This window comes from Balaenoptera borealis, assembly GCF_965194805.1.
Source record: "Balaenoptera borealis genome assembly, chromosome: 13".
In the NCBI taxonomy this organism is placed as follows: Eukaryota; Metazoa; Chordata; class Mammalia; order Artiodactyla; family Balaenopteridae; genus Balaenoptera; species Balaenoptera borealis.
Window position 1 is genome coordinate 90,432,866 of NC_138870.1, and position 25,946 is coordinate 90,458,811.

At 39.1% G+C, this 25,946-nt stretch overlaps 1 protein-coding gene across 10 annotated transcripts in view; it reads left to right on the forward strand.

The window, feature by feature from the left end:
• Window positions 1–213: 213 nt before the first annotated feature.
• Window positions 214–25,946, forward strand: part of RIC8B (RIC8 guanine nucleotide exchange factor B) — a 140,802-nt gene continuing 115,069 nt past the window's right edge. For all 10 annotated transcript variants that reach the window (XR_014233210.1, XR_014233211.1, XR_014233212.1 and 7 more), the window contains exons 1-2: window positions 214–706; window positions 8,002–8,049. Coding sequence is in view for 3 of the 10 variants with exons in the window: in XM_082349912.1 (XP_082206038.1) it covers window positions 623–706; window positions 8,002–8,049 (132 nt within the window). In the remaining 7 variants the exon portion in view is untranslated. The remainder of the gene's footprint in view (window positions 707–8,001; window positions 8,050–25,946) is intronic.

Consider the following 25,946-nt stretch of genomic DNA (forward strand, 5'->3'; position numbering starts at 1 on the left):
TTCCGGCCTTCGCAGGACCACAGTTCCCAGCATGCCTTTGGAGGGAAGTCTTTCCCGCTGGATGACTACTAATCCCGACATGCCATTCGGCACCCCGGTAAGTTAGATGGACGAGTGGAATGACCCCATTGCACGCAGGGAATTGTAGTCCATTTAGCTGCTGGCTCTTAGAGGGGCGGGGAAGAGCCGGGTCGCTCTCGTCAGCTGAGGAGAATGATTCATAGAGGAGGGTCAGGAGAGAACAGGTCTGTCTGTGAAAGCACACTTAAAAGGCTGGACTCTTCTCCGAGGGAGGGAGAGGCAGGAGAGCTAGCAGGGCGTCGGGCTTGACTTCCCCCCTCAGGCCGTTCGCCAGGCCTCTACCGAGTCCTGGGCCTTGTCGGGGGTGGCCGCGAGGCGCCGGTTGCTGGGGGACCGGTGACGTAGCGGGGTGAAAGTTGAGGGGCGGTGACGTCGGGCCTGCCCGGGCGGAGGCTGGCGGGTTGGAGGCAGAGGGAGGGAGGGAAGGAGGGAAGGAAGGAAGCTGGGAAGAAGCGAGCGAGCGAGCGGGGGCGCGAGGCGTTTACCTGGAGGCAGCGGCTTGGGCGCGCAGAGCGGCCGCGGCTCCCCCGCACCTGCGGCCATGGATGAGGAGCGCGCCCTCTACATCGTCCGGGCCGGCGAGGCGGGGGCTATCGAGCGGGTCCTGAGGGATTACAGCGATAAGGTAAAGAGCCCTGGCCCCGGGCGTGCGGTATAGCACCCTCGGGCCGCCCCCCGGGCTTGCACATCACATCCCTCCCAACCCCCCTCATTCCGGGGATGCGCATTGCTCTCCCCTGAAAACGTTTCCGGCTTGGGCATGCGTGTTTGTGCCCCCAGCCTTTTCCATCCGTGCATCCTGTATCCCCCCCCCTGCCCCCACCCTGGCGCCCACCCCTCTGATTCCGGCCCAGCAGTTTGTCCCACGGTCCTCTTCCCAAGCGTGCAAGTCACACCCCCGGAATCCGTGAGCGTGCGTCTGTGCCCCTCTCATGGATGCATAAATGCACGCGAGTCTTCCTCACCTGCATAGCTTAAAAATAACGTGTTTCTGTCTATAAACACGGGCCCTGACATGCATAAAACGTGTCGGCCACTATGGCAGTTCCTTATATACGTACAGGACTGTACAGTTTTCAAGGCGTGATGTCTCATATATATGGTCCAACTTGATTTTCAGAGAGTTTATAGGGTAGATAGCATCATCCTCCCCATTTTATAGATGAGAAAACCGAGGCACTAGGAACTGAAATCACGCCAAGGTCATGGCCATACTATGTTGTAACTGGGGGCAGACTAACTCCTAATAATACCTGTTGTTTGTATCACATTAACAGCTTTCCCATCCATTATCTCCTTCAATCTTGACAGCAATCCTGTGAGGTTTTATCTGCATTTTGCAATTGAGATTCTAGATGGGTTAAGTAACTTGCCCAAGGTCATACTTCTGAGCTGGGATTCCAACCTAGGTATTATTCTTTCCACTTTACAACTCTGCAGTAAAAAGGTATCTTATATATCCCAGTCACTTCTCTGAATGTCTCTTCAAGACCCGTTAGCTCTCCATTACTTTACCTTCCAGGAGTTTTATATGCTCACTCTTGAAGGTAACATACCACACCTTTATCCTTCCATTTAGAAGACCACTTTATAGAAATAACTGACTTCTGTGAAAACACACCCAATACCATGTCACACCCTAGATATAACATCTTTCTTCCTTTCATTTGCCTCCATTCATAATTTCCCTTTCTGTGTTTGCTGTGTGCCCACCACTGCACTTCCATACACTTTGTATTGTTGAGCTGCCAGTATGCCATTTCTGCTCTATGTGGAGAAGATCCAAAAATAAGGCACCTTCACTCCCATTTAATCTTCCCAACAATCCTGTGAGGAAAGTGGTGGTATTCCCATTTCACAAACGATAAAATTTAGGGTGATGTTACCTCAAGTCCACACAGTCATTGAGAGATGGGGCTGAGATTTGAATCTAGGTTTTCTGACTGCTCTTTTACAGTACTATGCTGCTTTCTTTGGGAGGATGCATGGATTCAGTTCTATTCATATCTTAGCTTCCTCGCTTTCTGATATGCTTTACTGTTGCGTATCTGCGTAATTTAGGAGAAATTCATTTAATGCACAGATGTACATATTGTGGAGATTACAGTCATCCCTTGGTATCTGCAGGGGATTGGTTCCAGGACCCTATACCTCCCCCATGGATACCAAAATCCATGGATGCTCAAGTCCCTTATATAAAATGGCATAGTATTTGCATATAACCTACACACATCCTCCCTTATAGTTGAAATCATCTCTAGATTATTAATAATACAATGTAAATGCTATGTAAATAGTTGTAAATACAATGCAAATACTTTGTAGCTAGTTGCCAGTTAATTCAAGTTTTGCTTTTTGGAACTTTCTCCAATTTTTTTTCCAAATATTTTTGATCCATGGTTGGTTGAATGCACGGATGTGGAACCTGCAGATATGGAGGCCCGACTGTGTATTCATTCAACTGGATTTATAATTGCTTTCCAAAAAAGATTTGAGGCAGCAACAAACTGATTTTCAAAAGAAAGAAATACAACAGAAAACTTGGCCATTGTATTGAATCAACTAGTGTTTATTTAGCACTTATTATATCCCAGGTATCCAGCAATAAATAGGAACTTTCTTCTATACAGAAGGGAGGAGGAAAAAACCTCGAACTGGATCTTATCTCCTCCTTCAATATTTTCTCCTTCCCTTCATGGCTAAACTAATTAGAACTCCAGATTTGCTTCCTCCAGTTTATCTCTTCCTCTCCTTGATCTCCCTCCAGGTTGGTTTCCACTTACCACTCCTGGCCCAGTGCTGTCAGAGCTTAAGTTCTGGACATCCCCAGCTCCTTTCACATTGGGAATGGTTTTAAAGTTGTAATGTCCAATGGGTATTGTTTGGGGTGGTATTTTGGGGGCCAGGCTTGAGAAAGCTGTGTCTTGATGTGAACCGGCTCGGCCAGCTCCTTCAGAAAAGAGTTCTCATGTTTAATGCTGATTATAGTAGGTCCAGAGTACAAAGAAAATAGCTGAGTTTTATGTTGGCGGTGGGGCTTTGCCCCTCAAGGCAGGAGACACTAGAGGCCGATGAAGAAGAAGGGGAAGCACGATTGCAGTGGTCTGGCAGTAAGAATGGGGAGGGGGAATTAAATTGCCCTGTTCTATGGGAAATGGAGTCTGAAACCCTGAAAAAGTACCTGGGTATTACCATGTGCCTCATATTCCTTATCTGGAAACATGGATTTGGGAAATGTTTAGAGTGAAGTGATTATGGGGCATTGAGGAGTCTAACGAAAAAGGGAAATGAATGATGTAGAGAGAGAATGATTGGTTAGTCGTTCTCAAAAGAAGGCAGCAAGTATAATGGAAAGAAGGTGGAATTTGGAGTCAGATAAATCTTGGTTCACATCTGCCATTTATTAGTGTCATGACTATGGACAAGTTATTTTAAGCCTGAGTCCCAGTTTCCTTATCTGTAACATAGGGTTCTATCATCTAAGTTATTATGAGACCTGAATTAAGTGAAGTATAATGCCGAACGCTGTGCATAATGCATGTAGGAGGCGTTCACTAATGGTCAAGGTGCTCAAGAGGTCCTGCGGCAAGAGCACGGGTTCTGGAGCCAGATTGCCTGAACTCTGGTCCCCGGCTTACCATCCACGTGGCATAGAGCAAGGTACTTAACTTTGCTGTGCCTCAGTTTCCTCATCTGCCAAACAGGGATAATAATAGTACCCGCATCATAGGTTTGTTGTCAGGATTAAATGACTTATATGTGTAAATCATTTAGAACAGTGCCTGGCACTGAAGAAAAACCCATAACTGTTAGTTTTGAACAAAAAAGTCAGGAATTAAGCATGTGGCATGGAGTTGACGTAGCCTGATAAAAAAAAAATTAGAGAATATACTCCATTCTTTCTCTTTTTCCTTGACCCGTGCACTTTTTAATGGTTAGCAAAATACCTTGTACCATGTTTAACATTTACCCGTCTGGCTCCAGGTAACATCTAATTTCTACTGTGTTAAGGAGATTCTAATTTTCAAGATTTCTTCCTTCATTCACTGACCCTTCTTGTCTTGGGGAGAAGGAAGAGCTATCTATCCTAGAAAAAAATGAAACTTGTCTGTTTCTCAAGGGCATAATGCAAGTTGACTCAGCATAGGAAAGTATTTTTTAAAAATAGGAAGAGTGGTTGTTCTTTTTCACTTTCAATTCATCTAATAGCATTTATTGAGTGCCTGCTATGTACTGTGTATTATCCTACGTGCTTTCACATGTCATCACGTATTAAAACTTACGAGGGTGACTGAAGTATTCTCCCTTTTTTTCGGGACTAGGAAATTGAGGTTCAGAAAGACAAAGTAACTGTCTACAGGCCTAAAGGCACATAGCTAGAAGTGGCAGACCTAGTCTTCAGATTCAATATCCAGGGCTCTTTTTGCAAGGCCCTGTTGGCTTTCCCCTGTCTATTCTGTGTTATTGAGCACAGAAGAGAAAGGGTTTTCAGGACTATTTCCTTTGGCTACTGTTGGGTCCCAGTCACCCCACTCCAGTTATAGAATGAGCTATTAATGTGGGAAGTATATATTGCTCTAGTCTAGGCTGTCCAAGCTTCTTCTCCTCCCCTAGGGCTTGTTCTGCTAACAGATTTAGTAGAGAGATTGGTTGGCATCATTATGATTATCAGCAACAAACAGTGATCAAGAGCCTTGAGGTGCATAGTAGTATCTTAGTTCCTTGAATCCAGGGTATTTAGACAAGAAGGAACCTCAAAGATAATTGGGTCCAACACTCTCAATTAATAGGAGAAGAAACTGAGGCCTAGCATCATCATCAACTATGTTGATAACCAGAGAGGTGGCTTGGTGGCCATAGAGGCCACCTAGACATACAATTACCCCTTAGCAGTCTCCAGTAGGATTCCATTATGGAAGTGTGGCAAGTTTATGGCCAAATGAAAGGTAAAAGTTATTTAAGATACGGACAGGTATGTAGGTCTCTGAGAGTAGTCCTCATAAGAGAGGAAAACAACACTGATAGCAGTGAGGTCTTCATTTATGTGCTAGAAGAACCTGATTGATAGGGACCTAATATTGGGACAGTTCTAGAAGTACAGCCTCCACATTTGAATAGGATATATAAATATCCTGGACTATGTAAGAGGACTTTTTGTTTTACACTTTGAGGTTACTTTGAATGGATTGGCATATTCTAAATTCAATTTGTATTGCCTCACAATACCAGTATATTTGCTAATTAAATTAAGCCCTCATGTTAGTTAGGGCTTTTGAAAGCTTGCTTTTCTTCTTTCCTTTATTTCTTTTTTTTTTTTAAATGTTGCAGTTTTGTGACAGGATCAGCCTTGCATTTAAAAAGAAAAATAAAAATTAGTCCTTGATACTATTCTAAATTATCACCTTGAGAGATTTAATTCTATGTAGAAACCTTTTAAAAGATATTTTTATAACTTAACGAGGGGCTTTCCAAAAGATGATTTCTTTTTCTGTTCCCTTACCATAAATGCAAAAAAAAAAAAAAAAAAAAGTTTAGGAGAACTATTACATTGGCAACTAGGTACATTTATTCCAGATAATGTGTGGAATTAATATTTCACATATAATGGCAGAAATTAAGCTTCTTGTTTCTAAGTGCAATTATGAGTTTTCATTTGTAGTGAACCTTTACTAAGCTTCAGTTTATAACCATACAATCTGCTAATTCTTGATCTTTTATTCACTGTTAGTTTTTACTAAACCTTGGGTCTGTAAATTCCTAAGTTATAGTCTTTGTTGTTTCTTCCTTCCTTTTCTTCTTTTCTTTCTTTCCTTGCTCACTCATTAATTTATTTACTTTTTATATAAAATTTTTCTTTTAATTATAAAAATAATATACCAACAATGAGTTTTGTCAAAGGAATCACCAGCAATTCCACCAACCCTATATAGTTGTTTTTATTTTTGCATTTTAACACTGAAGCCTTCGTTTGAAATCATGCATACATTTATGTAGGTACTGTCATCATAGACATACAGTTTGATGTTTTACTGTTTTTCCTCTTACTGCCATCATAAATAATTTTTCATGTTGTTACAGAACTTTTTAGCCATATTTTTTTTAAAATGGCAATATAATAATCTATCAGATGAATACACAGTGATTTATTTCATCAGTCTCCTGTTGTTGGATATTCAGGTTGTCTCTCTTTTTTCTTCCATAATACTCGATAACACTGCAGTGAATATGATTACATATATAATTTTTCTCTCCTCTGGATGATCTCATTAGGATAACTTTCTAGCAGTAAAAGTTCTGGGTCAAAGGCTGTGAATATTTTTATGGTTTCTATTATGTGTTGCCAAATCACTTTCATTTTTGAAGTTGGTGTCAATTTATACCGCCTCCAGCAATATCACTCCTGGATTATTGATGCCCATTTCTCAGAGGGCTTTATGTCCTCAGTCTTGCTCTTCTTTGATCTGGCCTGTAAACTACCACCCAAAATATTCTTCCAGAATGAGTTCACACCTCCTTCAGGGTCTTCCCCTGGTTGCCTGTCACCTATATGCCAATTCAGGTATACATTTTTAAATCCAAGGCCTTACCACCTGACATCCATTTTAATTGTTTTGCAAACGGTATGTGAGGCAGCTTCTCTTAGGTTTCCTCAAATGGCCCTTCTCTATTACCTGTAAGTCTTCCCTCTGACCATTTCTTACTTTCAGAACTGCTTCTCTGTCAACATTTCTCCATCTCATTTAATTTCAAAAATTGCTTCTTCTGCGAAGCTGTCAATGCAGAACCACCTGTAATGATGATATCTTTAGTACTTACTGTGTTTAACTCCTGGTGGGTTGCCATGTTGCCAATGAGAAATACAAAGGAAAGGCAGAGAGATGTTCAGTAAAGATTTTTTTAAATGAAAACTTAGGATCCATAAGAGCACTTGGTTCTCTTGAATAAAACTTGAGAAGAGATTGAGGAACTTTATGCTCTATTTTTTGGGTACCATCACTCTCTGGAAGTGGACAAGTCAACTTACTCCATTCTCTATTTCAGCCACAGAGTGGAAAATATAGTGTTGCCAGTCATTTCAGGAGAGTCATGACATTCTTTTCTTTCAGTTATTTTTCCTCAATGTCATTGGCATCATCATTATTATCATCCTAATAGTTACTGAGTGTTTACTATGTGCCAGGCACTGAGATGGTACATTATATGTCATAGCTGTTTTAACCCTCATGGCAGCTTTATGAACTAGGTACCCCCTCTTTTCACATGGGAAATACAGTTATAATTTGTTACTTGCTTAACTATTAAGTGGTGGAGCCATGATTTAAACCCTCATTCTTACAGAATTACTTTTCTGAAATGCCAGTCTATCAATTTCTTCCCTATCTACAATTCTCTGGTGATTTCTTATTGCATATGATAAAGAAAGTACAAACTCCTCAGCAACACTGGAAGATCCTTCCAAATCTCTGTCCAGTCTACTTTCCCATTCTCATCTTTCTCCACTCCTCTCATCCCCTAACATGTGTCCTGTGTTTCACTCTGACAGAGCTGCTTATTTTATAAATATATCATACCACTTCACACATGAGCCTTTGTTTCCATCCCTAGAATGCTTTCCATTTACCTGGCAAACTCCTATTCATCCCTCAAGGTCCAGCTCAAATGCTCTGTACTATATGCAAAGAATTCCTGATTTCCCTGGGTAGTTAGTGGCTCAGTACTCTGTCTCTTCTGTATATATTTTTGCTTTAGTCTTTTGTACTGTTTTACAATTATTTGCTTACATGCCTCTCTTACTTTAATAAGAACTTTGAGACATGATATGGGAAGACAACGTTTTAAAGACATTAGGTATTTTTAAACAGCCAAAATCAAAAATCTGTGTATTTAAAATGACATTGTTTCCCTTTTTTCCCTCTTCAGCATAGGGCTACTTTCAAATTTGAATCAACAGATGAAGATAAAAGAAAGGTAAGCCTTGGTGTTACTCTGTGTGTGTGTGTGTGTGTGTGTGTGTGTGTGTGTGTATGTATGTATTTCTTTCATGGACTTGATAAACAGTGGACTTGATTTCATCTGATAGTTTACTTCTCAGTTTCCCTTCAGTTTGGTTTTTAGAAGCTCTGAGAATAAAGACAAGTGCCATGTTTAGTATGGATTATACGTAACACCCTCCTGCTCCATCCCCATAGGACCATTACACTTGCATAAATCAGGGGAATGGGAAGGGTTCAGAGGGGACTCTCCTCCATATCGTCTCATCTCCAAAGATTAACTTTGTTTGGTGGCAGGACTGCAGGCTGCCAAAAATGCATTGCTAATATTGTAATATTGGGTTTACAGTAAAGCTTGGCTTTGGGTTAAGTTTTGGAAAAACAGCTATTCATGCAGCTGCCCCTCAACCACATATTGTTCCCTGTGCTGGCAGTTATTTATGTTGTCAGCAATTGTCTTGGTCACTGACTTCATGGGCAAAGAGGAAAATGGGGTCAAGAGGCTTACGAATAGAGGAGTTATTATGAGAGGGTGCATCAGAGATAGAGCTATGAAGTGTCATGTTGGCCTGTTGGGGTCACCCGTGGTTGCTTTACTTAGTTTATTAGAGCACGATGCTCAAGGAGAAGCTCACCAGTTCTGCCTGTGTGTTTGCTGGGCCCTATACCACTATCCCTGGCCTCACAAATGCTAAGACCAGGTAAGAGAGCATGACTGAATCTGTGTAAACGTATTATTGCTGCTGGAGAAATAACTTGAATCCGGTGCTTTGCTGGTAATGGTTTGAGCATACCTTGAAATCATCCCTCTATTCACCTCCACCCCCATATTTACTGTCTACATCCTGCTCACTTTGCCTCTTAAGATTTCTCAGTACATTCTCTCCTTAACCCCGGCCCTAGTTCAGTCCTTCATCTGGATTACTGTACCAGTTTCCTAACTGTTTCTTCTTTTTCAAGTTATATGCCCTTCCAGTCCATTGTCCATAATTCTGTAACAATAATCTGACTGTGTCACGCCCAGCCTTAAAACCCTTGAGTAACTTTCTTTGTCTATAGAATAAAGTTCAAGCTTCTTAACATGACCTAGATGCTCAGCGATCTGAAGTTTGCCTACTTTTTGCAGCCTATTGCTTGCTTCTCTCCCTTGTAATTTATGCTCTAGCAATATGAAATGTTTCCAGTTACATACACATACACATCCCTTCTGTTTCCTACTTCCTACCTTTGCATATACTGGCGGTATGTACCAAAATTACAGATGTATTTTGCCCTTTGACTAAGCAATGTCACTTTTAGATCTATTCTGTGGACAGATTGAAATAACGTAAACAAAGTTATTCACTGAAGCATTGTACATAGTAGCAGACGATTGGAAACAATAACGCCTCCAGCAATTAGGGAATATTTGTAGAAACTTGTGTATATTTGCAGAATGGAATATTTTGCTGTGGTAAAGAGGGAGGAAGAGGGAGAAGGAGAAAGACTGTTATGTGCTAATGGGAGAGATAGTTACATGAAAAGAAAAAAGAAACAAGGTGTTAAAAAGAACATGTTTTTAATATACTCATGATAGGTATTCAGGCTAGGAAGGCAGCTGCTATTTGGTTTAGTTGGGAGAATCCATACTATATAGATTCCATGGTGCCTTGTGAATCTGACACTAGAATCTTTGGTAGTGCTTTTACTGGTCAAAATAAGTGCATGAAGACAGAGATCCCCCCCCATGCCATATGACTTTCAGTTAAGGGAAAAAAATTTCCCACACAGTTATTAATAAAGCATGTTTGTTTCCTGTAGGATAGTAGCAAAACCTAACATTTTCCAAGTATTTTCTTTTACTGCCTTTTAAATCTTTGGTGACAGTAACTACTGTACTAGTGTTACTTTCAGTATTACGTGTAGATTGCTGCTTCCTGGGAGGTCTGATATAAACAAATGTCATTAGGGACCTAGCTAGGTAATCTTCATTAATGGAAAAACATTGGCAAACAAAACTATTTCAGTCTCCAGGGGTTAAAACCATTAGAGACTCTTCATGCCTAAAGCTCTAAAAAGACTTTGAAATCAAAATTATTGGACTTCTCTAAAGGCTCTACATCCTAACAGCCTTTTAAGTTCTCAGTGTAGAGAGGCATGGAATAGTAGGCATGTCTCCAACATTAAACCCAATCTTAAAATAAGAGGAACTCAAATTACCATCCAGTTTGTTTTGCTGCCCTAGTTCTCTTTTTCTCTTTCCTAAACATGTCTCTGGAGCCTTCTACCAGCAGCTCCTTGGTAACAGCAGCGCCCCTTTCAATAAACTACAGGTGCTGTCGCTCTGAAAAACACACCTCTCTTATGTAAAACCTTGTGGCAACCTATAAGTAAATGTAAGGAAATAGAGCCTTTCAAAAAATAAAACTTGATTATATGAACTTTTTAGGAATTGGTTATAAAGTAATGATCCTTAGACCTAAGTCCTAACACATAGCATTTTGCATTTTTAGAAAGATTTGCTTTTTATTAGTAATACAGTGATGTTGTAAGTATGATGAGAATATCACCATCCCAGTTTTATGGATAAGAAAACCGAGGCTCATGTTAATGACAACTTGTTAACACTCATATCACTCGTAAGTGGTGGAGCCTCGATTAGAGAACAGATTTTCTGGCTATTATGTGCAGCTCCTTCACTGCTCAGTGCTCCACGGCTCCCACTCATTACCACTTGAGGTATATCTCAGAAGGTTTGAAATTATGACTCAGTACCTTGTTTTATCTCTTATTTCATACCTTGAGACACCATTTAGGCAACTAGACTTAAACTGGAAAATATCAAAGGAAATTACCAACTAGGAATGCTTAAATTTTTCCAGAGAAGTAAAGTCAGATACAATTGCTAATGTTTGTGCATAGAATGCAAATAGTTCCAGGTGCATGTGGCTCATGATATATTTGGGTATAAGCACCTGTGCTTATTGAAGCGTTTGCTTTACATCTTCTCTACCTCAGTTGGTGGCTATGATTATCTACCAGCACATAAACACATATACCATGCAAATATGTAGGATGGAGGGAGGTATGATGAATAATCTGAAAATTTACAGCTTGAGGAAATGAAAGCTCTTATATTGGTTTCTAAAATACAACTGATCTCAAGGCCAATAAAGAGAACTAATTGCAATAAATGTTGAAAAATACCTGTCATAAAATGATTAAAAGAATTGCAGCTCTTTCACCTGTAAGATAAGAATACAACCATATTAAATGCAGAAAACTTCAGTTGTTGTCTGAGATAAACCTTTATGTATTTAGTAATTTTCCTCAAAAGAGTGAAGTTAAAAATAAATTTCAAGCGTTTATTTCATTAACTTCAAACTCACATAGGTAAGCTCATACTTCTGTGAAGGCAGAGAGTAATTACTGAGTTGAGAACTCTTTGAGGACAAAAATTCTGGCTTACTTTTCTTTGTATTTTCAGTCCCCAGCACTGCATGTGGCACAAAATAGGCACCTACAATAAACACCTGTTAAATGAATAAAGGGGACTTGGAGCTTGAGTGGAGGCCAGAATTCCTATAACTTGTACATACGGTTTGGTTTTGAGTTTGATAACTAGAGAGCAGAATCTCAAGCACATTTCATAATGTTGTTTACTGAAAAAGCAGAATACAAAAGTATTCATACAGAATGATCACAACCATGTAAAGCTAATAAAAACTATGCAAAGAAGAATGTCTACAAGGAAATTCACTAAAACAGTGGCTTAGTATTATTACTGTAGATGATATTTTAATTTCTCTTTTCTGTATTTTGAATTTTTCTGTTATAGTAAATGATAATGATATAAGAATATGATAATTACATATTATATGTGATAATATATTCTTTTATAGTAATGTGATTGGGGGCATAAGCAAAGACCAATATACTTTTTAATCATTTATTTTCTTTAAAATTGGGCCTTTGTGATTATCTTACATATTCCTTCTGGGGGAACATAAAAATGTTACTAGGTTTGGAGATAGTATCACTTGTGGAGCCAGTTTATGGACTGAAATAAATTTATTTGTACACAAAAGTCCATTCTACCATTTGAAATATTTCTTCATTTTACTTTTTTTCCCCAAAGTTGGATGTACTTGGCATATTAGTAGAGATCTCTGTAGTCCACAAATATTTTTTCAGTAATTCCTCTGTGCCAGGTCCTGCGTTAGGCCTTAGTTCCTAAGTTGGCTATTTTCCTATGGTGTTTGGTTTGGTGCTTTCTCAGCTACGGATGCATACTGAGGGTTTCCATTGTGGACTATAGAAAATGAACGGGTAATTTTCCATATTAGAGTCCCCCAAGGAAAATGTGCCAAGATAGAACCATCAATCCTATACTGTGAATCCATGCTTAGGAATAGCTTGAGGCATGGATGCTTGTTCTGAAAGCCTTTTACACTTAGTTTAGTCATTTGAAATTGTTAAACCCCAGTTTTCACTAGAACAAAATGAGCTTTGTGTGTCTTGCAAATTTGACTCAAATTTTATTTGATGTCTTCACCTTAGGGAATACTTTGATATATGATGCAAGTACAATTCTCATTTAGAAACCAATAACTTTAAAGATAATCCTTTTTAACATCTTGATTTCCTTAAAACACACAAACACACATACTACCAAAAGCGTTCTAAAACTTTTACTTTTTTAAGTTTCTGTCCAGCTGGATCTGGCATAAAACTTAACTAGAAGGGCTGAATTATATCATAGGCCAGGATGAATGCCTCACAGTAGTTCAAAAATGAAACAATTTAAACTTCATTTCAGACTCCATTTTTTATTTTAGATGTTTTGCCAAGGTATTGAAGGACTAAATGTGGGAAGAAAGAACAGAACAGCCCTTCTGATTTAGTAAGCCATAGATGTGGCAGTCCATACGTGATCTCTGTATGGATCACTTTTTAGGATTTCTGCCTGGGAATGTTAAGAGTAGTAACTCTGATTTACACTTTAGAGTTTCGGATCCTTTTTCTCATATAAAAAACTCATCAAGAAGTTCTGCTTCCAGCCATGACAGTGTGAGAGCTTTATGGACCTGCTCCCCAATGAAACTGGTTATTTTAAAAAAACAACCATTTAAAGTCTCTGGAAATAGTCCTAAGAGCATGCAGTCAATAAAGGAACACTTATTCAGGACAATCTACTAAAACTCAGTAAGAAGAGTGAAAGTCTGTGGGATTTGAACTGAGACCTGCTCCCTGTCTTCCCACTCTCAGTGGAGTGAGATGGAAACTCTCCTCCAAACTGATGCAGCCAAGAACACGGAGCTCCCACTTCCCTCAGCTCTCAGTTGGAAGGCTACCTACCCAGTAGAGACAGGGGTAAGGTCAGCATTTCTCATCCTGCCTGAGCTACATGTCGCTGGGACAAAATTCTGGGTGAATGTAGCTGAGAGGTGGGGTCTCCCTCCTTTCACCCAATCCCCACTCATGGGACAGAGGCTCTACCTTGGGTAGGGCACCATTGAGAATATTAGGGCCCCAGTTGCACTCGCCCTGGCTGGTGGGACACAGGTTCCACCCTGGGAGAGGCCAGCTGAGGAGTTCTGGGCCTGCTGCTCCCCTGTCCTCTCCAGTTGATCTCTCAAGGAGGTGTCACCCAGAAAGAAGCATGCTGTTGTCTCTGCCCTCAGCATCAGAACCAGGCTCAGGAACTTTGCCCAGAGGAACAAGCAGAGCTTATAACAGTGAGCTCTGAATCTTTCCCCAAAGGAACCAACTTAATTTGCAACAGTGTGAAGTTCCTGCCTGAAAGTACAGGTTGTGGTGAAAGGCAATTGGGAGGAGATTGACAGATTCATTGGAGATATAAGGCTAACCAGAAGGCTAGATAGTTTGCTAGAAAGAAAGTAGGAAAGACAGCTGGGAGGAACCCTCCTGTAGTTAGAACAAATCTTACATACTTACCTCAGGAACTATCTCTTCAAAGGAGCCCTAATAAATTGGCTCAGTTTGTAGAGCAGTTTATGCCTCAGGACATTGTTGAAGACAATAGATCAATCAGCCTGCAGTTAGTGGAGCTTAACAGCTGGGTGTGGTCAGGGAAAGAGAAAGTCAAAGAGAGGCCTGCCAAAGCCACTGTTATCCCAGGATGACTGTGGCATACAAAAGGATGAGCCTTATGAGGAGCTACATCTGCAGGGAGGAGGAGGAAAATATACTTAACTAAAATAATTCAGCCAGTCACTGAGCAAATAAAATAACAATAGCAAATCTTGGAGGGTATAAGCATTACCCAATGTTGATATAATATATTATCTAAAATGTCCAGTTTCAAAAAGAAAAACAAAAGCCATTCAGAGAAACAGGAAAGAATGAGCTGTGCACTGGGGAAAAAGCAGGCAATGGAAACTGCCTGTGAGAATGACTAGATGTTGGATTTAACAGACAGACTTCAAAGTAGTCATTATAAATATATTCAGAAAACTGAAGGAAACCATATTTAAAGAAGTAATGCAAGGTTTGATGACAATGTCACATCAAATGAAGAATATCAATACAAAGATAGAAATTATTAAAAAGAAAAAGAACCAAATGGAAATTTTGGAAGTGAAAAGTACAGTAACTGAAAAAAAAAATCACTAAAGAGGCCCAACACTGGGTTCACACTGGCAGAAGAAAGAATAAGCAAACTTGAAGATAAATCAATAGTGTAAACAAGGTAAAGAACTGAGGAAAAAGAAAATGAACGCCTCAGAGAAATATGAGACAACATTAATATACCAACATACACATAACTGGAGTACCAGAAGGAGAGAGAAAAGAGAAGAAAAAATATTTGACGAAATGATGTCTAGGGACTTCCCTGGTGGTGCAGTGGTTAAGAATCTGCCTGCCAGTACAGGAGACACAGGTTCGAGCCCTGGTCCGGGAAGATCCCACATGCTGTGGAGCAACTTAAGTCCGTGCACCACAACTACTGAGCCTGTGCTCTAGAGCCCGTGAGCCACAACTACTGAGCACGCGTGCTGCAACTACTAAAGCCTGCAAGCCTAGAGCCCATGCTCTGCAACAAAAGAAGCCACTGCAATAAGAAGCCTGTGCACCACAATGAAGAGTAGCCCCTGCTCGCCGCAACTAGAGAAAGCCCATGTGTAGGAACAAAGACCCAACACAGCCAAAAATAAATAAATAAAATAAATAAATTTATAAATGCATCCATTCTTTCAAAAAAAAAAAGTCTAAAGTCTTTCCAAATTTATTGGAAAACACCTACATATCCAGAGAACTCAATAATGTCTGAGTAGAATAACCTCAAAGAGATCCACAGCCACACTAGAGTAAAAATGCTGAAACTCAAAGACAATGAGAAAATCTTAAAAGCAGGGAAAGAAAAATGACTCACCACTTACAACGGAACCTCAGTGATATACACAGCTTACTTCTCATCAGAAATGTAGGCCAGAGGCAGTGGAATAATATATTCAAAGAGCTCAGAGAAAAAATTCAGCCAAGAATCTTATATCCAGCAGAGCTATCTTTCAACATTGCAGGGGAGATAAAAACATTTTTAGATAAATGAAAAAATGAATTTGTTCTAGATCCACCTTACAAGATATACTAAAAGTTCTTCAGACAGAAAGCACATCACCCCAGACAACAATTTGAATGCACACAAAAAACCAAAAGAGAACTAGTAACGGTAATTATGTAATTATAAAGCATAATGTAAATGCATGTTTCTTCTCCTTTATTCTCTTAATTGATTTTAAAAGCATTTGTATAAAACAATATTTGTATGGTATATTGTTCAGCCAATAACATATAGAAATGTGATATATTTGCCAAAAATAGCACAAAGGTTGATGAGAGCAAAGCTGTACTGGACTAAGGACGTGACTCTAGATAGTAACTCTAATCCTCAAGAACAAATCAAGAGAACCAGAAATTATAAATAAGAAGGCTAATATAACAAAAGCTATACATATATACTTGCTGTCCTTCCTTCTCAGTGTCTTCAAAAGACAAAATTATATATCAAGTAATAATTGTTGTTATGCTATGGATAACAATAATGCCACAAAAAGAGGGGAAAGAAATAGCATCATATAGAAGTAATGTTTCTGTATCTCACTGGAATTAAATTAATCTAAATCTGGAGCTAATTCTGGTAAGTGAAGATATATATGTGTGTGTGTGTGTGTGTGTGTGTATATACACACATACATACACTAATTAAGCGCTAGAGCAACAACTAAGGAAATAACTCAGAAAGTAACTCTGTTTTGTGGAAAACTACAAAATATTGTTGAAAGAAATTAAAGATCTAAAGAAATGGGAAAACATCCCATGTTCATAGATTGGAAGACATTATTGCTCAGATGGCACCACTTCCCACTTGATCTACAGATTTAATGAGATACCTTTTAGAATCCTGGGTAGCTTCTTTGTAGAAATTGACAAGCCAGTTCTAAGATTCATATGGAATTGCAAGGGATGCAGAAGAGCCAAAACAATCTTGAAAAGAACAAACTTGGAGGACTCATAATTCCCAACATCAAAACTTATTACAAAGCAACAATAATCAAGACAGTGTGGTGTTGACACAAGGATAGGTAAACATAAATACGGCTGCTCCTTGAGCAACTCAGGAGTTAGGGGCGCTGATTCCCTGAGTAGTCAAAAACCCAGGTATAACTTTATAGTTGGCCCTCCATATCCATGGTTCTGCATCCGCAGACTCAACTAACTGTGGATCTTGTAATACGTATTTACTGGAAAAAACCTGCATATAGATATAGATGTAGATCAGTGGAATAGTACTGAGAGTCCAGAAATAAACCAACGTGTCTGTGGTCAACTAATTTTTGACAGGGGTGCCAAGACCATTCAGTGGGGAAAGAATAGTCTTTTAAAAAATGGCACTGAGACACTTAGCCACGTATAACAGAATGTATTGAACCTTTATCTCACACTGTATGCAAAAATTAACTCAAAATGGATCAGACCCAAATGTAAGATCTAAAACCATAAAACTCTGACCAGGAGCATAGGGTAAGTCTTCATGACCTGGATTTGGCAGTGGATTCTTAGATAAGACACCAAAAGCACAAGCAACCAAAGGAAAATAAATAAATTGGACTTCATCAAAGTTAACTTTTGTGTTTCAAAGGACACTATCAAGAAAGTGAAAAGACAGCCCACAGAATGGAAGAGAGTATTTGCAAATCATATATCTGATAAGAGACTCGTATCTAGAATATATAAAGAACTCAATAATAAAAAGATAACCAAATTTAAAAATGGGCAAAGGATCTGAATAGACATTTTTCCAAAGAAGATATACAAATAGCCAATAAACAGATGATAACATCATTAATCATCAGGGAAATACAAATCAAAACCACAATGAGATACCAGTTTACACTCACTGGTATGGCTAAAATCAAAAAGTCAGATAACAAGTGTTGACAGGGATGTGGAGAAAATAGAACCCTCATACATTACTGATAGGTTACTGCATGTACAGTGGTGCAGCCACTTTGGAAAACAGTCTGGGAATTCCTCAAAGGATTAAACAGAGTTACTATTTGACTCAACAATTGTACTCCTAGGTATCTACCCAAAAGAAATGAAGATATATGTCCACACAAAACCATGTACTTGAATGTTCATAGCAGTATTATTCGTAACAGCCAAAAGACGGAAATAGCCCAAATGTCCATCAGTTGTGAATAGATAAATAAAATGTGTTATATCTATACAATGGAATATTATTTAACCATAAAAAAGAACAAAGTAACTGATAAGTGCTTACAACATGGATGAACCTTGAACACATTATGCTAAGTGAAAGAAGCAAGACACAAAAGGCCACATAATGTATGATTCCATTCATATGAAATGTCTATAATAGGCAGATCTGTAGTGACAGAAAGTAGATCATTGGTTTCCCAGGATCTAGGGACAGGGGAATGGGGATTTACTGCTAATGGGTATTGGGTTTCCTTTTAGGGTAATGAAAATGTTCTAAAATTAAACAGTGATGATGGTTGCACAAGTGTGAATATACTGAAAACCAATGAACTATGTACTTTAACAGGGTAAACTTTATGATATGTAAATTATATATCGATAAAGCTGTTATTAAATACTACATGCCCATCATTATTCCAAGCACTGTATGACTATTAACACATTTAATACTTAACAACAAAGCTATAAAGTAGGTACTGTCATCTTACTTGTTTTACAGATGAGGAAACTAAGGCACACAAAGAAATTACTTGCCTATCTAGTGAAGTAAATTACATGCCTAAACTAGTGAAGTAGGAGGACATGATTTAAGCCTATGCAGTTTGGCTCCACAGCCCTTGTGCTGCGCCATACTGCCACTCATTAATAATTGAATTGACCTGTTCTATAGTTTATGAATTGATTCTATTTTATGATTGTAGGCATCCAAAATTTGAGACTTGATGCAGAGCGTAAACAAAGCTTTGACATTGAACTAATTAAGACCATTGACAGGAAACAGAAGCACATGATTTGCAGTATGACTGGATAGGATAACTAGTAAGGATATCTAGTGTCAGCCCTCCCCATTAGCAGTACAGAAATTGACCTATAGGAGTTAGGCATGCTGCAGATTTTTTTTTTTTTTTACTATTATTATTATTTTTCCTGCCTAAAATGTAGGGTTCTTTTCCTCAGCAATTAGCTCTTCCTTACAAAGTTTGACCATGTACTAAGGAAAGTGGAGAATGTGTACATCTTTGGCTGATTAAAAACTCTTAGGACCTGAAAGAGTTCTTGGCTGAACAGACATTTCCAGTGTTCCTAACTTCCCCATTTATAAATGAAAAATTGAGAGGTTGACTTACCTAAGGTTACAGTTAATGAGTGGAAAATCTGGGCCTCAAACTAGGTCCTCTGCCTCCTTTTCTACCTTCAGTGATCATTGTTGCAGGACGGCTCCTCAGGGAACTTACAGTATAGTATACTAAGGGACCCAGACTATCTTCCAGTGCAGTGATTCCTTCTAAGGTATCTTGCACTGAGGGTAATCACACTCTGACTGAATACTTTCAATAATGGGAACCGCACAGCAGCCACTCTGCTGTTAGATAACTTTACTTGTTAGAAAGCTTTTACTTGTATGAACTCTAAATCTGCTTTAGTTGATCCTCCTACTTTATCCCTCTCTGCCTCTGCCTTTGTCCACCATTTAGCTTGTCTTCTATCTTCTTTTTCCTGCTCCATTTCTTTCATTTTTTCCCCCCTACTTATTGCCCAGCACTCGCATTTATCAAGAAGCTTTCTCTGGCTAAATTCTCTATATGTAGTTTATTCCTTTAATCTTTGAATATACAGCTTAAACTGCTGTGCATTGAAATACATTTACATTCCTTATTCACTCATTTTACATATGTTTAATCTCTCTAATATTATAAATAACTTGAGTCATGTTTTTATAGCTCCCCAACCCAAAATAAACTTTTTGTCACTTGGTTAGAATTTATTTCTCTTGAATAGTTTGCATGTACTTGAATTTTAAATTGGGAGCATTTTAAGTTATGTGCCTGTAACAGGGCTATGCACATAAGTGCTCAGTAATGAACTCTATAGATTCTAAATGAACACTGTAGAATCTATAAAATTAATACAAAATTGCAATGTTATAACATCAGCACTTTCCTTTTCAAGGGGCTTTGTCATTAAATGGAAAATATAGATAAAAATTTCCTAGCCCTATTGTGCTTGTGCAGAGTGTGCCTGTTAATGTTACTTGATCTGTTTGTCCACCTGGCCATCTTTATGATGTAATGTGCATGGGCCTCCATTCTACCCCAAGCACTATGCTAGAGATTTTTAACTATATCATCTCATTTAATATTTATAAGCCCTAGATGTTATCCCTATTTTTAGAGGTGAGGAAATGAGGGACAGTGATTTCCAAAAATTTGCCAGGATCACATAGCTACAAGCTAGTGTTTGAATCCAAGTGCTTTCTTTACTTCAATTGTACTGTTTCCCAATAAATAACTTGTAGTTGCCTTACACCTTACAGTATGTTGTCTCAGATGCTATCCATATTAAATAATATAATAATATTAATAATATAGATAGATCTTTCACAATAACCATGTGAAATAGATATTTTTCTATCTTACACATGAGGAAATTTAGCTTCAGATAGAATAAGTAAATTACTCCAGATCCAAGTTCAGAAAATAATAGAACTGGGAATTAGAAAGAACCCAAACTGTTTCTGTGCTTTTTTTTTTTTCTGCTACACCACTAGTGTGTTCTTGTGCCTTTGAAGACCTCTAACATCACAACTGTCTCGTTGAGACAACTTCACTCTTGTCCATATTCTTGGCTGTCTTAGTCTGCTCATACTACCGTGACAAAATACCAAAAACTAGGTTGCATAAACAAAAGAAACTTACGTCTGACAGTTTTGGAGGCTGGGAAGTCCAAAATCAAGGTATTGGCAAGGTGGATTTACTTCTGAGACCTCTTCTCTTGGCCTGTTGTCAACTGCCATCTCACTGTGTACTCATTTGACCTCTTTGTGCAGAGAAGGGAAGGGGGTGGAGAATGAGTGAGCTAGCTCTCTGGTGTCTCTTGTTAAAAGGGTACTAATCCCATAGGACCAGGGCCCCATCTCCAAATACCATCACATTGGGCTTAGAGCTTCAGCACATGAATTTAATGGGGATACAAACAGTTAGTCCATAACTTCAGCTTACCATCAGAGCCCTTGACTATCTGCTATACATGCCTGGGCTACTAGAGCTGAGAACTAGGGATTTAGAGATAGAGTAACTAGTTCAGAGTGAAGAGTTGAGTGTTGTGGAGTAGATGGCACTGGAGACAAAGTAAGGAAATTCCAAAGAGACTGTATATCGGAAAGACTTTGATACACTGAAAAAGGCAAAAAGCTGTAGAAATCCATGGGACCAGGATCTGTATCAACCACCAAAATATGGCATATATGTTGTGACAGAATATACATCATCCAGCCTTGTTAGTGTACTGTGTAGTCAAACTATAACTTGGCATGTCATCCCGCCCAGAAGAACGTGAATCACACTTGGTCCAGTGCATCCTGCCCACTCGTGAATCACTTGGTGGCTGTCTGGGTTATCAGACTGACTGGGGTGTCGCAGGGCTTGAGCTCAAATGACCCTTATTTTACTTAATACATACCCCAAAGCAAGAGGAGTGAAGCTGGCAATTCGGACACACCAGAGAGAAGACGTAAAGTGCTTCCTTTGAGTGAAAAGGTGAAAGTTCTGGACTCAGTCAAGAAAGAAAAAAAGGGCTTAGTCAGGACAAGACTAGCACTTTCTTCTGGATAGCTTGAATTATTTACAAGACTGTGTCCGCTTTAGGAAGAAGCTAGAGCAGTGTGGCTGACTGAGTCTTCGTGCTCTGGCCGGGTGTTAGGCCTGAGCCTCTGAGGTGGGAGAGCCGAGTTCAGGACATTGGTCCACCAGAGACCTCCGGGTCCCACATAATATCAAACTGCAAAAGCTCTAACAGAGGTCTCCATCTCAACACTAAGACCCAGCTCCACTCAATGAACAGCAAGATACAGTGCTGGATACCCTATGCCAAACAACTAGCAAGACAGGAACACAACCCCACCCATTAGCAGAGAGGCTGCCTAAAATCATAATAAGATCACAGACACCCGAAAACACACCACTGGATGCGGTCCTACCCACCAGAAAGACAAGACCCAGCCTCATCCACGAGAACACAGGCACCAGTCCCCTCCACCAGGAAGCCTGCACAACCCACTGAACCAACCTTACCCACTGGGGGCAGACACCAAAAACAACAGGAACTATGAACCTGCAGCCTACAAAAAGGAGACCCCAAACACAGTAAGTTAAGCAAAATGAGAAGACAGAGAAACACACAGCAGATGAAGAAGCAAGGTAAAAACCCACCAGACCAAACAAATGAAGAGGAAAGAGGCAGTCTACCTGAAAAAGAATTCAGAGTAATGATAGTAAGATGATCCAAAATCTTGGAAATAGAATGGAGAAAATACAAGGAATGCTTAACAAGGACCTAGAAGAACTAAAGAGCAAACAATGATGAACAGCATAATAAATAAAATTAAAAATTCTCTAGAAGGAATCAATAGCAGAATAACTGAGGCAGCAGAACGGATAAGTGACCTGGAAGATAAAATAGTGGAAATAACTACCACAGAGCAGAATAAAGAAAAAAGAATGAAAAGAATTGAGGAAAGTCTCAGAGACCTCTGGGACAACATTAAACGCACCAACATTCAAATTATAGGGGTCCCAGAAGAAGAAGAGAAAAGAAAGGGTCTGAGAAAATATTTGAAGAGATTATAGTTGAAAACTTCTCTAATATGGGAAAGGAAATAGTCAATCAAGTCCAGGAAGCGCAGAGAGTTCCATACAGGATAAATCCAAGGAGAAACATGCCAAGACACATGTTAATCAAGCTATCAAAAATTAAATACAAAGAAAAAATATTAAGAGCAGTGAGGGAAAAGCAACAAATAACATACCAGGGAATCCCCATAATGTTAACAGCTGATCTTTCAGCAGAAACTCTGCAAGCTGGAAGGGAATGGCAGGACATATTTTAAGTGATGAAACGGGAAAAGCTACAACTAAGATGACTCTACCCAACAAGGATCTTACTCAGATTCGACAGAGAAATTAAAACCTTTACAGACAAGCAAAAGCTAAGAGAATTCAGCACCTCCAAACCAGCTCTACAACAAATGCTAAAGGAACTTCTCTAGGCAGGAAACACAAGAGAAGGAAAAGACCTACAATAACAAACCCAAAACAATTAAGAAAATGGTAATAGGAACATACATATCGATAAGTACCTTAAATGTAAATGGATTAAATGTTCCAACCAAAAGACATAGACTGGCGGAATGGATACAAAAGCAAGACCCATCTATATGCTGTCTACAAGAGACCCACTTCAGACCTAGGGACACATACAGACTGAAAGTGAGGGGATGGAAAAAGATATTCCATGCAAATGGAAATCAAAAGAAAGCTGGAGGAGCAATTCTCACATCAGACAAAATAGACTTTAAAATAAAGACTATTACAAGAGACAAAGAAGGACACCACATAATGATCAAGGGATCAATCCAAGAAGAAGATATAACAATTGTAAATATTTATGCACCCAACATAGGAGCACCTCAATACATAAGGCAAATGCTAACAGCCATAAAAGGGAAATCAACAGTAACTCAATAATAGTAGGGGACTTTAACACCCCACTTTCACCAATGGACAGATCATCCAAAATGAAAATAAATAAGGAAACACAAGCTTAAAATGATACATTAAACAAAATGGACTTAGTTGATATTTATAGGACATTCCATCCAAAGACAACAGAATACACTTTCTTCTCAAGTGCTCATGGAACATTCTCCAGGATAGATCATATCTTTTCCGACCACAGCGCTATGAGACTAGATATCAATTACAGGAAAAAAAGATCTGTAAAATATACAAACGCATGGAGAGTAAGCGATACACTGCTAAATAACCAAGAGATCACTGAAGAAATCAGAGGAAATCAAAAAATACCTAGAAACAAATGACAGTGAATACACGACGACCCAAAACCTACGGGATGCAGCAAAAGCAGTTCTAAGAGGGAAGTTTATAGCAATACAGTCCTACTTCAAGAAACAAGAAACAGGACTTCCCTGGTGGCACAGTGGTTAAGAATCCGCCTGCCAATCCAGGGGACGTGGATTCGAGCCCTGGTCTGGGAAGACCCCACATGCTGCGGAGCAACTAATAAGCCTGTGCACCACAACTGCCGAGCCTGCTGTCTAGAGCCCGCAAGCCACAAGTACTGAAGCCCGTGCACCTAGAGTCTGTACTTCACAGCAAGAGAAGCCACCACGATGAGAAGCTCGTGCACCACAACGAAGAGTAGCACCCGCTCTCCACAATTAGAAAAAGCCCGCATGGAGCAATGAAGACCCAACACAGCCAAAAATAAATAAATAAACAAGAAACATCTCAAATAAACAACCTAACCTTACACCTAAAGCAATTAAAGAAAGAAGAACAAAAAACCCCCAAAGTTAGCAAAAGGAAAGAAATCATACAGATCAGATCAGAAATAAATGAAAAAGAAATGAAGGAAACAATAGCAAAGATCAAGAAAACTAAAAGCTGGTTCTTTGGGAAGATAGCCAAAATTGATAAATCATTAGCCAGATTCATCAAGAAAAAAAGGGAGAAGACTCAAATCAACAGAATTAGAAATGAAAAAGGAGAAGTAACAACTGACACTGCAGAAATACAAAGGATCATGAGAGATTACTACAAGCAACTATATGCCAATAAAATGGACAACCTGGAAGAAATGGACACATTCTTAGAAAAGCACAACCTTCCAAGACTGAACCAGGAAGAAATAGAAAATATAAACAGACCAATAATCACAAGCACTGAAATTGAAACTGTGATTAAAAATCTTCCAACAAACAAAAGCTCAGGACCAGATGGCTTCACAGGTGAATTCTATCAAACATTTAGAGAAGAGCTAACAGCTATCCTTCTCAAACTCTTCCAAAATATCGCAGAGGGAGGAACACTCCCAAACTCATTCTACGAGTCCACCATCACCCTGATACCAAAACCAGACAAAGATGTCACAAAGAAAGAAAACTACAGGCCAATATCACTGATGAACATAGATGCAAAAATCCTCAACAAAATACTAGCAAACAGAATCCAACAGCACATTAAAAGGATCATACACCATGATCAAGTGGGGTTTATCCCAGGAATGCAAGGATTCTTCAGTATACGCAAATCAGTCAGTGTGATAAACCATATTAACAAATTGAAGGAGAAAAACCATATGATCATCTCAATAGATGCAGAAAAAGCTTTTGACAAAATTCAACACCCATTTATGATAAAAACCCTCCAGAAAGTAGGCATAGAGGGAACTTACCTCAACATAATAAAGGCCATATATGACAAACCCCAGCCCACATCATTCTCAATGGTGAAAAACTGAAACCATTTCCACTAAGATCAGGAAAAAGACAAGGTTGCCCACTCTCACCACTATTATTCAACATAGTTTTGGAAGTTTTAGCCACAGCAATCAGAGAAGAAAAAGGAATAAAAGGTATCCAAATCAGAAAAGAAGACGTAAAGCTGTCACTGTTTGCAGATGACATGATACTATACATAGAGAATCCTAAAGGTGCCACCAGAAAACTACTAGAGCTAATCAATGAATCTGGTAAAGTAGCAGGATACAAAATTAATGCACAGAAATCTCTTGCATTCCTATACACTAATGATGAAAAATCTGAAAGAGAAATTAACGAAACACTCCCATTTACCATTGCAACAAAAAGAATAAAATACCTAGGAATAAACCTACCTAAGGAAACAAAAGACCTGTATGCAGGAAACTATAAGACACTGATGAAAGAAATTAAAGATGATACAAACAGATGGAGCCATATACAATGTTCTTAGATTGGAAGAATCAACATTGTGAAAATGACTATACTACCCAACAATCTACAGATTCAGTGCAATCCCTATCAAAATACCAATGGCATTTTTCAGAGAACTAGAACAAAAAATTTCACAATTTGTATGGAAACACAAAAGACCCCGAATAGCCAAAGCAATCTTGAAAAAGAAAAATGGAGCTGGAGGAATCAGGCTCCCTGACTTCAGACTATACTGCAAAGCTACAGTTATCAAGACAGTATGGTACTGGCAGAAAAACAAATATAGATCAATGGAACAGGATAGAAAGCCCAGAGACAAACCCACGCACATATGGTCACTTTATCTTTGATAAAGGAGGCAAGAATATACAGTGGAG